The following is a 16,725-nucleotide window of genomic DNA, read 5'->3' as shown; positions in this document are numbered from 1 at the left end:
GACTCTTTGTGACCTTTGGACTGTAACCTATCAAGCTCCTCTGTCCATGGGGATTCTCCAGGCAAGAAGACTGGAGTGGGTTGACATGTCCTCCTCCAGGGAATCTTCGAAACCCAGGGATGAAACCTGCATCTCTTTTGTCTCCTATTGTAGGCAGTTTCTTTACCACTAGCACCACCTGGGAAGCCCCATGTTACCTACATTATATATTAAATGTTACTTTGATATGTTTTTCAACTTTCCAATTATTTATCAAACAGTTAATAATGTTTATTAAACAATGTTCTTAAGAATTGTAATTCAGTTTTGTTTCATTTTTTTTTTTTTTAGTCCCTCAAGGCCTGTCATTATTTTTCATTGAGTTAAGACTCTGTTTAGTATAGATGGAAGTTATTATTCTGAGACTATAATTATGTAATCCTATAATAAGCATCTGCTATAAGTCCATTTAGGACTTTCCTTGTGGCTCAGACGGTAAAGCATCTGCCTGCAATGCAGGAGACCTGGGTTCAACCCCTGGGTCAGGAAGATCCCCTGGAGAAGGAAATGGCAACCCATTCCAGTACTCTTGCCTGGAAAATTCCAAAGAGGAGCCTGGTAGGCTACAGTCCATGAGGTTGCAAGAGTTGGACACGACTGAGTGACTTCACTTTCATTTTCACTATAAGTCCATTTTCTTCCAAGAAACTACTAACTTAAAATTTGAAGTTTTATTAGGTGGACCAAAGAAGTTCATTTGGGTTTTCTATAACATCTTACAGAAAAACCTGCACAAACTTCTTTTGCCAACCCAATATATTCTTTCATTAAACACAGGCCATCACCAATGATTATTACCAAATGTAAACAACATCTAATAATTATTATTACTGCTCTCCCTGGATTAATAAATTGACAAAATTCTTGAGTCCATGCACTAAGTCTTTTAAGGACAAGAGTAAGAAGAATAAATGATACTTAATAGCTATTGGTTCCTTCCTTTATTGCAGTCCTGCAATGTAAGGTAGGTTCTCTACAGTGCACAAAAGAGTGTATTTCCTGATAAAGATGGAAAATGGGATGCCTTCAAACATATTTAAAAACTCTTCCTCTCCATATAGCTCTACTATGTATTGTTGTGGTTATGCAGCATCAAGAAATGGTTCCAATAGGGAAAATATTAATTTAGCCTGATATCTAAGTCAATACTAAAAAAGAAGGTCTATTCTGTCCCTACCATTCTTGTTTTCAACCAAAAGTCTCTGATGTGGGGGCCAAGGACCAGGTTACAAAGTCATCTTGAAGTATCTAGGAGTTAATGGTCAAAGAGGTTTTCTGAACTTCTATAAACATGTATCAAATATAAATAGTTGGCTGCTGAGACATGTATATTAGCAGTCTGGGGGGATGATATATCAGCATTCTTGATTTCAGACTATCAATTCTGATCATCAAATTCACACAAACATGTAAAAACTCACTTTCCATAATTTCTCTATCTGCCTAAAACAAAAAAAATATTGCTTACAAGAAACATAAACAGACATACAGAGATAGACAGACACTCTCAGTCATGCCCTATGGGAAACAACCATGGTAAAATCAATAAAAGTAGCTATTCTGAAACCAAAGAAGTAACCTGAACACTTGTGAAATCATACATTGGTGCAGGAGGTAACAGAAGATCCACCTCACTTGCAGACGCCAAACAATCATTTGAAAAATTAAAAAGAATCATAAGAACCCTTAAACTCAGTTTTGGAAAAGCAAGTTAAATAATGAGTATACATGACCAATGAGGACATAGTTACTGGCAGGGCCACTTGGCTCCAAGTCAAGATAGGTTGGAAATAGGTTGAGATACAGTGTCTCAGGTTTTTCCTCTGTTATAAGATAGTGTATCAAAAGAATATTTAGAAGAGAGAAAGAGTGTGTATTTTCTTATTTGTCAATATCTAAAAAGAGCACCATCCTCAATGTTGAAAGTCAATGTCAAACACTTAAGGCATTCAGTGTCCAAAAGAAATGAGCTCAAACCTTGTATAGGGACTCTGGCCCATTCCCTGCTTACCCTCAATGATGAATTCAGTGCCTTGTAAACAACTGATGTTCAATAATATTTGTGGAAGGGATAAATGATGAACAGTAAATATATTGTAGTCAACTGTCCAAGCAACATGAAAATATTCAGTCAACTGGCCAATCAATATGAAACTATGTGTTTAAATACACAGTATGACTTATGAGTTATAAAATTTTTTTATCTTTCAAAATAATATTGCATTTTAAAAATCCTGTACACATTTTCAGACTGTTGAATTAAATATTAGCACCCCGAACACTCTTCCTCCAGTATATCAGTGCAGTTTTCAACTACACAAAATCATCTGAGTAAATGGACTCACATATCATGCCCAGCCATTAATGATTACCTTTGTTGCAAAAGTATTCCACCTCTTCACAACTCAGATTTTCAGGCCCAAATTCTGTGGAAAAGCTTTCCTCCAGTGGAAAGTCCCCCTTTGATATAATGTCTGTTTCCTCTGATGGACATTCTTCTTCTTCCTCTTCAATGGCATCCTCTAGTGGCCCTTGAAAAAGAAGAGGGACACTGTACCAAAAAAATCCAAAGAATTGTGTGAAATAAAATCCTTAAACAGGGTCTTTTTGATTAAGGTGGTGAAGGAGGATAAGGTATTCTACGAAAGGACAAGTAGTACCAAGGGCACCTAGACAAGATAATGCCACATCTGCATCAACAAGTATACTGAGCAATGTAACAAGTGGAAAGAAACCTGTTCCTGAAATTACTAAATAGAAAGCAACCTCCATCTCCCATCCTTCCCCACCTCCAACTTGAAGACCAAAGCTTATTCTTTTATTCTCTCCTGAAGAGCAAAACTGTGCACTTTATGTTCATTTGTTAGAATTAACTGCCTGGTAAAGAGTACAAGTCTCTTTTACACTGTTGTACAATTTTACCTGAGATTTTAATAAAGATTTAAAGTAATTGAATGCATTTTAATTGAACTGAGATTTTAATAAAGTCAATACTTTTAAAAATCCATCTTAAGAGTGGATTCTGAGAAAAGATTTCATTATATGTGTTTGAAGCTTGAAGAAAAAATTACATATTTCTCTCCCTGATGAAAGCATAACCCTATTCATAATTAATTGAATTTTTTCTGAAATGAAAAGTAGTTTTCTAATGAAAAAAATGTAATTTGTATTTATGTGATACTTTTTCTGTAATAAAAATACAACTTCCTTAGAGTGAATGAGTCAGGTGCATTACATTAATGGACCTATTTTATTGAAAGGAAAGGGTGGGCTGTAGTTGTTGAGATGGATCTGAAGTGGATGACATGGAAATACCACATGGCCGATTGTGAATTTCTGACTGCCCAGAAGAATCAAAGTATCCGAATCACTTTACTAAGTGGAAGCCTGCATTTGCTCCTAAAGAAGCACTGTGGCATTTCATCCAAAGAACACAATTATGGTAATTTGTACTAATTGTCACTCATGTCAGCAGTCTCATCAGACAGGCTAAATACTTAAAAGGCTTAGGCAGTCTCTTTCTCTTACTTCTTGGAAATGTGGATTTAAATTTAAGGTACATTCAAGCCAAAAAAAATTATTACAGAGTTTCTTTGTCCTTTCTAAAATTTATTTTTTCTTCTTTTCTCCAAAATAACAAATGTTAAGGAAGAAAGGATGCACTAATTCCAAACACTCTGGTAATGTGCTTTTTCAATTCTAGGTGGAGAGTTAAAAAAAAACCATGTGTGCTCAGTTGCATTCAAAAGCCATGGATCTCATATTAGTTTTTATCTCTTGTTCATTATTTCAAGTAATATATAATCTTTCACCTTTTAACAATTATGTCAAGTACTAAGACATGCAAGGAATATATAAAATAGTAATAAGGTAAAATATTACAATCACTAAAACAGTTATTTGAATAATTTTAATTATTAACTGCAAGTCTAACAAGGAATAAAACAGAATATTTTCCATGTTTTTATTTTTTCAAGATACTTAGTTTTAATAACAAGTTTGGTCAAAATAAGACACCTAAACCGTCTCACTTTTATATCTCATATAGGACTTTCAAAGTACTTTCTTATGTGATCTTTAAAATAACCCAGTGAGGTAGGTATGGAAATTATTATTCTTTCTTTTGGTAAATCTGGAAAGTAAAGGTCAGGAGGTTAGCTAACCAGAATAAGGCTACAAGTTAATATGTGGAAAAGTTGACATGAAAACTCTATTTTATTTTAAAATGCCTTTTATACCACACCACTATGCAAATCATTCTTTTGTAGTTATAAATGCATTCTTTCATAAGTAAAACTATAAAACAGGTTACTCGTAAACACAGAATCCTTCAGAAATTGCTCATGTCTACTAACATAACTTTATTTTTAGGTGTTTAAAGATCTAGTCTTAAAATTGAGAAACCTCTTACTGCTCTTCTCAGATTATCAAAAATCAACCAAAATTTAAACCCTCCCAGCAAAAATAACCAGGAAAGTCTTTTTTACAGACATTACCAAAAATAAAATAATTGATTATGAATATTTAATTATTTGCATAATTTATATCCTTACCAAGTCAATCTATAAAGGAAACTGCCTTAATATCAGTTTATATCATGTAACAGACAAGACAATCTAGACTTCTTTTGGAATACATACTCTTGGGTTTGGTTAACAAAAAATAAATCTCTAATGGTAAAATAAATATTTTAAATAATTCATATAAATTTTACTGAATGTCTTTTTACTTGTGTATGCTCTTCAATTACAAAAGCCTATATATTATAAAGAAAGTGCATGCACATTACTAGAATAAAATTAATAGTAAAATACTTTGTTTTTAAAAATAAAATGTGAGCAGACTTTCTAACATTCGTAAAAGAGTCTTTATTGAAGATAATATGTACTTGAACAATTACTTAAAATCATCCAGGACTTAACAATTGGGCTCCAATAGTATACATTAAAATAAAATTTAATCACATTATTAAAAATTAAATGGAAACTCTTATGTGAAATTTTGAAAGAAACCCACAAAACATTGATATAGCCTCAATAAGTGTCTAACCAAGCCATTCATATATATACACATATGTGAAAAAGGCTTCCGCATCATATATAACTTTTATTTATCAAAGATTATGGTAAGATCTTAATTGACAGTATAATGTTGTATATTCCAGGGGCTGTTTTATGTTGGCTATCTATTTGCAATTCAAAGCATGTAACTGAAAAGAAGCACTTATTGTCAAAAACAAATTACAAAAATCCAAATGAAAGGTAAAAGAAATTTCTGAGTTCACTGCTCAAAATACATGAGATCTCACTGTCAATATTTATAACAGGTTAAAAAAAGGTGATTTAGTAACCAGTGTGTATTTCGCCCAAAGCACGTGTCAGATTGATATAATTTATTGTACTTTAAAATGTGAAATTACTAACCATTTCTTTAGCTATGCTATCAAATCAGGCTCTGGCAAAAAGGTTTCTCTTAAAATGCACAGTATTTATGGTTTAAGATTAGATCTCACTCTACTCTCTATATTGCAAACCTTACAGATAATCGGTAGCTATAAACTAACATTTTAAGAGGGTAAGAGACACTTGAAGCACAATTAATAGCACCAATGAAGGAGGGAATGAAGGAACCTCCTGTGTATGGATTAGTGGGCACAGAAGTCCACTTCAGAAAAATCACCACACGTAATTTGACACAAATAATAATATCTACTTAGAAAAGGCTTACGACTGAGCTCTCTGTGCCCTCATGGAGAAAATTACTTCTGATTGAGGCCACTTGGCAGGCAAGTGAAAGGAAATCTGAATTTCAACTCTTCAATTGCCTCTGATTTACAGATATTCAAACACACTCCAGAATGAACTGTCTTAATGTTTATAAATATAAATATTTATCTGATTTTCCAAATGCGAACAATTAGCTGTACATCCTAAAGTTATGAATACAACAATGCTGGACGTCTGGCCCACAACGGTGTTAATCCTCTCTCAGAATGAAGAGGTATCTTTTCATTTTTGTATTGGATTAATAATAGAGATTACCGGAAGATTCTGGTGGATGCAAAGAAATACTTCCATTTTCAGAAAGGGAGATAACTGGTACCTAGGAACCACCTGAATTGACCACTACTTCTACTACTTCTGCCCTCTAGAGATAAAGCTGAAGCTGAGAAGGGTGGTGCAGATTCACAACACTTGACATTACCCAGGACCTTCCCAAAGTGCAGGAAAGCTTTATTTGTGTGTGTTAGTCACTCAGTTGTGTCTGACTCTTTGCGAACCCATGGACTGTGGCCTGCCGGGCTCCTCTGTCCATGGGATTCTCCAGGCAAGAATACTGGAGTGGGTAGCCATTCCCTTCTGCAGGGGGTTCATCCTGACGGAGGGATTGAACCCGAGTCTCTTGCCTTGAAGGCAGATTCTTTACCACCTGAGCAATCAGGGAGGCTTGGTGGTATTTGCTAAGGTTTTATTCACCGAGCACCAACAGATATGTTGCAAAAGTCGAGCCTATGTGTGGCAGAAACTTTTCACGTGGTGGTTGTTTCAGTGATTCGGAATTGGCAAAGAACAATAGGGGCATTCAAGGTTAAGTAGTCCTATCCTATATAAAGGTAGTGTAATCGCTGAATGAAATGAATGTCAAGAACTAGATTTATTTAGTTAAGAAGCATTTTGAGGAGTACTTCTCCCTGGACAAATGAATTCATGAGAAAATTATTACTATGATTTCAGGTGGTTAAAGAAATCCCTGAAGCCCATCCAAAGCCACTGGAGTAAAAGCTAGATGACAAAAAAAAAAAAAAAAAAAAGGCAAACAAGCAAAAACTCTAGGGAAAAAATATAGGAGATATATAAGAATTTAGAGGACATAGGATTAAAATAAGCAATACAAGGAGGAAATGCAAAAAATGATAAAGACCAACATCATAAATATTAAATCAAATAAACATGTCTTTCAACATATATTATCTTGATAAAAAATTTCCTACTCTGGCAGCCTACTATAAACTAGACTGATCCTCACATAAATGTCAGATTGTCTTTGTTCATATAAATTCAAAGCACTTCAGAATGAGGCACCCAAGAAAGAAATTAAATTCTACAGAAATTAATATACATTGTCAATTATGATGAAGAGAAACGCCAAATTCTATATTCTGATACAATGTCCCCCAAAATGGTTTCTTCCTCTTAAGTACTCGCTGGAATTAATTTATTATAAATTGTTTTAGTTAGGTTTTGTATATGTTTTGATTAAAACAAGACACTTTGCCATAATGGAACTATAGAGAGCATTCAGTCTCCTCTCCATGCATTAATATTCTAAGCATTCTAGAGGCTGCACAAGACTAGCCACCTAGCAAAATGAGACTGTTTCAGAATACTGGGCAGCCTTGATTACAACCGACAGGTGGGAAGAAATTCGAATTAAAATATTATCATTCCCAATAATTACAATAATCCATCACAGTGTGCTCAGAAATTCTGCTAGGTGAGTTTCCTCTAAAACACACAAGTATTTCCAAACCTTTTTATTCTGTGTTTTTAAATGTATGCCATTTCAGATCATTTTTACATCTGTTAGTATTATTAAAACTTCCATCAAAAATTTATTACATAATTTTACATACAGGACATATGCAGAACAAAGAACACGAAATAAATTTCTTAAAATCTTAATGAACAAATGAAAATGAAAATGGTGTACTGTCTCCAAGTTGCCAGCTCCTGTTTTGTGCTTCTTTAAAGCTGTTTGTAAAAGAATCATTCACACAAAGGAGTAAGAAGGTACATAAAACCTACTGTATATAAAACAATAGATATCTTTAAATCTGACAATTCAAACAATAATATATACCATTCTTTAAAATTACATAATAATTAGCCCACGTTTCCATGTAATGCTATCTTTCAAAAAGTGAATATGACAATATAAGCTAGGGATAAGAAAGTCAAATTAAAGGGATAGGCAAATTATGGTTTACATTTAATACATAATATACAAATATGTCAAAACTCTATACAGGTATGCTGTATGTTAGTTAATAGGTAAGGGGAATTAATATAAACTTTCCATTCTAAACTTATGTCACATTCTCTACATGTGATATAAATGTGGCGGTGGACTAATATTAATATTTAAATTGGATGTCATTACCGAATCCTCTGTATTCTAGTCTCATATATCTCCGTTAATCTCAGGATGATATTCATAAAACACAAAATATAAAATCCTTCTAATAGGAAAGACTGTTAGTTTCATACATTCTGTACAATATGGCTTGTTTGTTCAGTTAGAAATGAAAAGTAAAAATGCAACTCTAAAAAGCAGAAATCCACAAAAATGCACTCCTCCCCATCTCATTATGGAGTAGGAACATGTCTATCTTTAGAGTACTAATATCTTTTGACTGTATCTGGGGCATTTTTTGTGGCTCTCAGTAGTTCCTCTCAGAGTTTTCAGCTGCTACACTCAGATTCCTTAGAATCATCATTACGCTGTAGGCACACCTCAAAATGCTACTCACCTGATTCCTATTACATTTGTCTCGTGCATATCCCACAGAGTCATTTAATGAGAAGGGGCAGGGAAAAGGCATGCTCTTTGGACAGTGCAAATCCATACTAACTCATGTAATTGAGCTTAACAGCAAGAATAAAACCTTATTTCTGTAGTTTAAAAAAACAGCATTTTAAACGAGCAAGTTCTTCCTGCAGTCACTCACTTTTAACAATAGTTGCATCAGGGGATCTAGTAGGAAGGAAACATTTTTATTAATTTTTCTCTTATCTGCCAAAAGAATGTTGATTTTTTCATTTGCGTTTGTTGCCTGCAGGTAGCAGACCACAGAATTATATAGTAGAAATTCTTCTTTTTGATTAATTTCTTTCCATGTGTTAGGTTATTTCTTATATATAATTGATTTTGGGCTTTGCTCATAGCTGTACATCTTTTTTATATCTGTACCAACTGCTGTCCTTCAATCTAGAAAGTTGAAGGAAATTACCTGAATTTGTTAAGTTTATTAAAAATGAGATCTGTGAATATTTAAATTGAGTTTTGAAATGTTAATGCAAAAAAAGATATTAGAGAATTTTTAATGGTGGGTTCAATTTGACCATATTCCATTGTAAAAAGAAGAGAAGAGGGTCAGGTTTTATTCAAATTGTTTCTTTAGGGGAAAAAATGAACTGTTTGATTTTTATAAAAATAGAATAATATTCTTTGCTACAAGGTCCTTGGCCATTTTTATTAGATAGCAGTATTAACACTTCTTATATGTAAATCTGAGAACACTTTAAATTCTTTAACTTTTTCCCCTGAAATGCTCTGTTTTTGGAACCTTCAAATTAAGCCAATGATACTAACAAGAAAATACTTTTGCTTACAACATATGCAAACCTAGCAAGCAGCAACTAATCACACAGAGCAGATTAAACACTGACATCACAGGAAAAACAAAGTCAGATGAGGAAATCCAGATAAATTTAAACTAGAATCTCTAATGACCAATTTACTCTCAGGCAGTAACTCAGGCATTGAAAAAAAGTCAGTTCATTAATAAGTGCCTTGTGCATTGACCCAGGAAGTCAGTGACAGAGCTGGCACTGAAATTCACATATTTTGTAATCAGGCCTCTCAGTCCAGAGCCCCACAAAGCTTTCTGAAGATGGTAACTGTATCATAAAGAAACGCAAAAGTATATTCATTACTAAAAGTATGTATTTCTATATGATTTATTTCAATAATATAAAGCCCTTGGTAATAACTAAAAATAGATAAAAATCTTATAAATTATTTTGTTATTTTTATGAGACTTTCATGGACTCATGTATTTATTCATTCATTTGTTATTTACTTAACCAGTATTTATTAAGGGTGAAGCACATGGCAGGCACTATATTGCATACCGAGTTAACAGTAATGTACAAAGTGGATGGTCCCAGCCAGAAAGGAGTGGATAACTGAATGAAGCAGACGAATGTTACACATACAATACATGCAACTTTTTTTTAAGATACTCCATTTTAACATGGGGAGGGCAAGAAAGCCTTCTTAGATATCCTAAATTCCAGTTATTTGTGCATTTTCTTATTTCCTCAGATATAATTTTATCTGACCTCCATTTGTAACTGGAAGTAACAAGTATGGTTTGGTACCTAGCATTTAACCATGGCATTTAATGTTGCTGCTGCTGCTGCTGCCAAGTCGCTTCAGTCGTGTCCGACTCTGTGCGACCCCATAGACGGCAGCCCACCAGGCTCCCCCGTCCTTGGGATTCTCCAGGCAAGAACACTGGAGTGGGTTGCCATTTCCTTCTCCAATGCAGGAAAGTGAAAAGTGAAAGTGAAGACGCTTAGTCGTATCCGACTCTTAGCGACCCCATGGACTGCAGCCTACCAGGCTCCTCCGTCCATGGGATTTTCTAGGCAAGAGTACTGGAGTGGGGTGCCATTGCCTTCTCCATGGCATTTGATAGTTATTCAAATAAGAAAATTTTAGTTGAATTTAATTGTCATAAAGTTGAAGATCAAATGAAGGAGAGAGAATACTGGGTCCAATTATTACTAATTATATTGTTGACGGAAGTTTATTCTGCTATCAGTGTGAAATCCATGTCATTTCCTGGTTATTCAAATCAGGTGCCTTCCACCCACAGCCTGCCAAAAGTTTTCTGGGGGATGTGAGATCAGGCAAGCAGAAAATCTTCCACAAAATCAACTCTGCTATCACAACAGATCATCAGGTGTTACCCAGAATATGAATACAGTATGTTATATTATTCTAAAAGCATTATGAGTACGAAAAAAGTATTTGAATCTGCCCACAGAACCTCTTATACATGATATGTGAGTGATATGTATTAGGTGAATTAATCAGAACTTATAAGTTTATAGACCTGTACAAGAAAAAAAAAATGCATCTTCTTTAGAAACTTCAACACACCATCAAAATGCAGCTAGTATTCTTATTTGACAAACAAAATTGTGTAAAACTAGAGAATAATATCCTATATTGTTTTACAAAGCTAAATTAGTATAAGCAAAAGAGATGTTATTTTTTAAAATTATCTTATTTAAACAGAGATACAAAAAACAGGGACAAGGGGAGCCTAGTCTTCTGACTCTAGAATGGATGCATATTTCTTTCTCTTTCTAGAGCAAATCAAAGACAATGCACGTGTTGGTTTTTTAAAAGTCTACAATAACAACAAAAGCATTAGCCAAACAATAGATATTAAACAAAGGATTCTGATGATTAATTTCTTAAACAATTTCATAAGGCAAAGATGAATCAATATGGCCCTTAAAAACATTCAGGATGCATTTCTTTGTCTCATAAGCAACGTATCTGCATCGTGTGAAAACAGCCAGCAAGCACATGGCTACATGCAAGAAATCAAAGGAAAATCACTGCAAAGATTTGGGGGAATTTTTTTTAATTACAAGAAAAATATCAACAAAAATACTTGCATCAGGTTTTGGTCACTGTATATATAAACTTCTTTTCCTTCTTAATAAAATTGTAATCTAACAATTCCCATCTCATCACATAGATCAATTTCCCTCTACTTATTCCTTCAGTTTAATAACATCCTTTCTGACCCTGCTTTATTAAAATGATTCTTTACATGTACAATTCATTATTGATTAAACCTTCTAAAAAACTCATTTTATAAAATAACGGCTCTAAAAATGATGCCTGATTTCACTGGCTAATTACAAACAGTTTGATAGCAAACAGTGGTTCTCTAAATGTCATCCTCAGACCCACAGCATTATCATCATCAGACAACTTGATAGAAATTCAAAATTAATTGTCAGACTCCACCCCAGATCTGGCTTCAGAGACTCTGAGGGTGAGGCCCATCAACCCGTGTTTTAACAAACCCTGTAAGGGATTCCAAGGCACGCTCAAGTTTGAGAACAACTGTAGGAATATAAATGCTAGAAGTCACTGTGTAACAGTACAAATTATATTTTTGTTATCATTTAATAGAAACAGTATAATATTTTGAAATTAACATAGGCTCCATCCTTTGTGTACTACAGCTGATTCTGTGATCAAACTACTTATCACCAGGGCAACTTAGTGCAATCAGACCTGATTAGTGGCAGGTTAGGTTTGCTTATTTAGTGCTGGTTAATGGTTCTCCCAAATAATGCCAGAGAATCTAGAAAGTGCTTCAGTCACATTGTTTGAGACAATTCTGGGATGACATGGAACAGACTAGAGCCACTACTTTAGGCTGATCCCACATGTTACTGCTTCATACACTTCCAGGAGCCCTGAATAATGCAAACAATTGAGCAGCCAGTGAATTTGGCTAAAAAGTTTTTCATGTGTGTCTGGCTATGGTATAGAAAAATATCTTTATACAAATAGGGATTGCATCTCAATTTTTAAAAATTACAGCCTGCTATGTGAGTTATTTGAAAACCAGGAACTTCAAGCAGCATGGCGTTCTCCTCATCCTCCTCTTCTGAGGATAGGGCATCTCGTGAGACGAAAACGTCCAGCCATCAGCAGGCCTATCAATCAGTGGCAATCAGTGTGAAGCAAGAGGTCCCAGCCGGATCACACAGGTTCCTCCACTTATCATCTCTCACTCCAATCCCTTATTATGATCAGGCTGGTGCACAAACCAAGTGTGGTCTCCAGGATTTTATGGAGCAGTACCGTGGCCAACCTTCATTGTTAACCAACATATGCGGCTTGCAAACTACATGTCCCGGCACCACCGCCTTGAACAGAATAGTCAACAATAGGAACAAAATAGGCAACTACAGAAATCTGTTCCATTTTCACAAATAGGTGTGGCCTCCTGCTCCTGGAATGCTGCCAATTTGGCCCTCCGTTTGAGTTTGACACAGTAAATAATGATGAATATTCTCTCTATGCCTGTACAGTCCTGCACACGTTTTCTGCACAGCGAGAAAAACAATTCCTTACACAAAACAAAGCACTGTTGTGGATCCTGTACATTAGGTGGGAATACAAACTTTATAAGAATTTGCCTAATTTCACAAGTGTATGTGTAATTTTCCAAATTTCCATTCTGACAGATCTCCTTCATCTTCGGGGGATGGAAAAAACAAAACAAAACACAGATCTATAGTTGCAAAACCCTAACAAATCGATGGGGGTGGGTGGCGCTTTGGGGGTAAAGGTGGAAACAAATCAACATGCCCACCACGCTCTAATTGTGCCATGTGCTGGGATACATATCAAAAGGGCACTTTATAACAAGCGTTCTACACTGTCATTAAACCACTATACAGGTACCTCGATTCAGTGCTTGTGAACATCTCTAGAGGCCCCAGAAGGCACTTCCCCATAAAACATATCTTCAAAAAGACTTTTATTTTATACTAGCACATTAAAAGAGTATCTAAAGACACAGAGGCACTCAATATAGCTATATTTTTAAGAAGAACACTTACTCTCTGGAGAATTAGGAGAGCAGGTAGGGTGCCAGTGATAACAAAGTAGCTTATCCACACTGCTCCAGCAGAGGCAACGTGGAGGAAGCATCTAAGGGCTCTCTTAAAAAGAAAATATCCTCTGCCTTTGGCAACAAAGGCTACAATAGAATAAAAGCAAGCACCTTTACAGGCAGAAGTTATAGGGTAAGCCAAAAGGTGGAAAGCTCACATAAATGAACTCTCTGCTGGTGACTCACAGCCCTTCAATATTTGCATCATAAACCCTGTGCCAGCCTCCAGGAGACACTCTCCTATGCACTTCTGATATAAGTAACTAGAATGCGCGCATACACACACACACACACACACACAGGGAAAAAAACTGGACATGGTAGCTTCCTTTCCAATTAAATAGAATTTCACTTTTTCCTTTAAACTGTAAGCATACAAATGAATTTACTAACTATTGAAGGTGGTAAGCGATAAAGTTCTTATTTCAATACTGATTATATAGCCACACTTAATGAAAAACCTAGAAAGATTCTTACCCACAGTGATTCAATCCCAATCACCCTCTCACTCAAGGCAAAGAAATACGCATTCCTTCCCTCCAAAGAGAAAATTCCAGAATACCAGAATTATCAGGACTTACCTAATATTCGATGCATTGGCAATAAATACAGGGGAATTTTCTATCTTAAAGCCACATTTTATAACTCTTGTAAATGACACAAATTCATCTAACTTGAATCATCTAGAAATAAACATCTTCCTGTCTTCAAAAAAGGTACACCTTAAACAGGTGAATTAGTGCTTTTTTTTTTTTTTTTCAGTTTGCTTTTGGTCTATTTTCGTTGTTCTTCTTTGTGGTTATTTTCTATTGGCAATCACAATTTAGAACCAGTACACTGTAAACAGCAATGAACCAAACTATATAGATGACTTTTACATGTTAATAGTCTTTCCCTAGTTCAGACATAATTTTTCAGCCATTTTTAAAAAATCATTCTATCAGCCTCCCACTCTGTTTTTATATACTTAAAATATTTGACTCTTGATGTGGAAAAATATAACCAAGTAAATCTTACCAGAAAAAGAAAGAAATCAAATCACAGAATGGATGCCATTCACTATTAACTACAGCATTCAATCTGATCCTGCTTCCTCCCACTCTGTGCTTTCTGAGAACAAAAAGAAGTATGTACCTGTCACCCAGCACCATCCACCACACACCCAGCTTTCCCATTCCAGCCTTCTATCTTGGATCAGGCTAACCCTTGGCTCAAATATTAAATAAGTATAGGAAACCACTGGTGGAAACATACCCTGATGCCCTTTGCATCCTCAGAGGGAAATCATGGTGCCTATCGTTGGTTCTGCCATTCTCTTCTTTGTTTCGAGTCTTATTCTATAGTCTCTATTATAACGGGCACCAATGTTAGTCTGAATGAGATTCACACTGAATGTTTGATGAAAATGAAGACTTTAAAGCCCCACTCCCAAAGATTCAGCAGCTCAGGGATAGGACCTAGGAATTAGAATTTTAATCCTGCATCTCAAGTTATTCTAATACAGATCACACACTGGGATGCTAGTGATACGTGTTCCAAACCTGGAAAGAAGAGGAGAGTGAAGCAGATCTGAGATATAACATCCCTACAACAATATGAGGGGCTTCCCAGGTGGCTCAGTGGTAAAGAATCCACCTGCAAATGCAGGAGACACAGGTTCAATCCCTGGGTCGGGAAGATCCCCTGCAAGAGGAAATGGCAGCCCACTCTAGTATTCTTGCCTGAAAAGTTCCCTGGACAGAGGAGCCTGGTGGGCCACAGTCCATGGGGTCTCAAAGAGTCGGATATGACTGAGCATACACACACAACAGTATGAGGGGCAAGATAAGAATGGATCATTATTTTTTAACAGTAAACCCTTGATATCATTTGGTTCCTTTATATTTAGTTCTACTTTGCCCAAGAACATCTCATTCTATTTTGGAGGCTAAAGTGTATGTACTGATAGAAGGCATTAATTCTGCAGCTTTATTTTCTATGAGGCCTCCTTTCCACATCTGAAGAGACATACAAGATCAGTCTCGCCATTTATTTTATCCATTGCACTTGAGAATTATTCATGTACCATATGGAGAGTTGGCTCCTGCTGAAGCTGTGGGGGAATTCCATTCCATCATGCTTCCCAATGCTCTTTGGAGATTTAACTGTGACACAAATGAAGCATATCTAAATTAGGTTATAGAAACTGTTACCTTTCCTTTGGTTTTGTTTTCTTGCCATGTGTAGCTGCCGATGAAGAGTTTTAATGAGGGACAGGGTTGGGGGGGGCAGAACTGATATTTTTTATGAGCTGTTGATAAGTTGAGATGTTCTAAACGTTCTTAAGAAATCTGCCACAATTCTATAAACAGCTACTAAAAATTTCACAAACTCTTTGAAAGAAGCAATATGTGAATCGGGGAATAATGTGCAAAGTGTAATTTGCATGTCGGTTTGGGAAGGTTGTACAATTGAAAGAAAAGTTCCTTCAATGAGGAAGTTAGAGATAACACAATTCAAATTGAGTTGAATTGTCCTAATTTTATTGAAATATTTAAAAACTATGTAGATTAGCAAGGAAAAAGTCAACAGGGGAAAATTCAGGTTTAAAACATTTTTAAAGCAACCTCTCTGTTACTATATATAAGATATATTAATAATAACACCTTGTGTATCTATAGTCAAGCAATAACACATAAAAAAAAAAACTGTGACAAACCACTAACTCAACCATTAAGGTTTAAATAACAAAGAAGAAAAACATTTGGTTAAATTTTTGGCTAAAAAAATTATTTGGTTAAAATAGGCTAGATAATATTTATTTTATACAACACAGAAGTGTATTTCTAAAAATATGTTTGTATGAATGAAGACACAAAGCCACTTCTTTAAAAATTTCATGAAACTGGCTGAATCAGTAATAGTGCATGAGAACAAGAAAGTATATTTCCAATTGTCAGAACCTGTTTATCCTCCAGCTTCCTAAATCCTTTAGATCTCTACTCTGAGCTGTTTCATTTTCTCTTATTTATGATAAGAACCTAGAACCTATGGTCAAATCTGCCTAGTATCAAGTTCCTTAGCATGAGTAGCCTCCCACAAGTATCATAATTTTGGTCCCTTTGCAATTCCAGGGAGATCACAAATCTCATTAGGAACTCTCACTGCTAAGGAGAAAATATCATGAACAATTTATCTGCCCCCTG

The 16,725-nt window shown here is 35.2% G+C and overlaps 2 protein-coding genes across 3 annotated transcripts in view; one reads left to right on the top strand and one right to left on the bottom strand.

The window, feature by feature from the left end:
* The window catches only part of ZFPM2 (zinc finger protein, FOG family member 2), a 525,087-nt gene that overhangs the window by 415,851 nt on the left and 92,511 nt on the right, over positions 1-16,725 (bottom strand). The window contains exon 2 of one of the 2 annotated variants that reach the window (XM_070382167.1): positions 2,412-2,570. The exons of the other annotated variant lie outside the window; for it this stretch is intronic. Coding sequence (XP_070238268.1) covers positions 2,412-2,570 — 159 coding nt within the window. The remainder of the gene's footprint in view (positions 1-2,411; positions 2,571-16,725) is intronic. 2 annotated transcript variants of the gene reach the window in all.
* LOC138990733 (collagen, type I, alpha 1a-like) overlaps positions 12,502-16,725 on the top strand; it is a 121,182-nt gene continuing 116,958 nt past the window's right edge. Inside the window, exons 1-2 of the mRNA XM_070382790.1 lie at positions 12,502-12,719; positions 12,859-13,032. Coding sequence (XP_070238891.1) covers positions 12,502-12,719; positions 12,859-13,032 — 392 coding nt within the window. The remainder of the gene's footprint in view (positions 12,720-12,858; positions 13,033-16,725) is intronic.

This window comes from Bos mutus, chromosome 14, assembly GCF_027580195.1.
Source record: "Bos mutus isolate GX-2022 chromosome 14, NWIPB_WYAK_1.1, whole genome shotgun sequence".
NCBI classification, from domain to species: domain Eukaryota; kingdom Metazoa; phylum Chordata; class Mammalia; order Artiodactyla; family Bovidae; genus Bos; species Bos mutus.
This window is presented reverse-complemented; position numbering and strand designations above follow the sequence as displayed.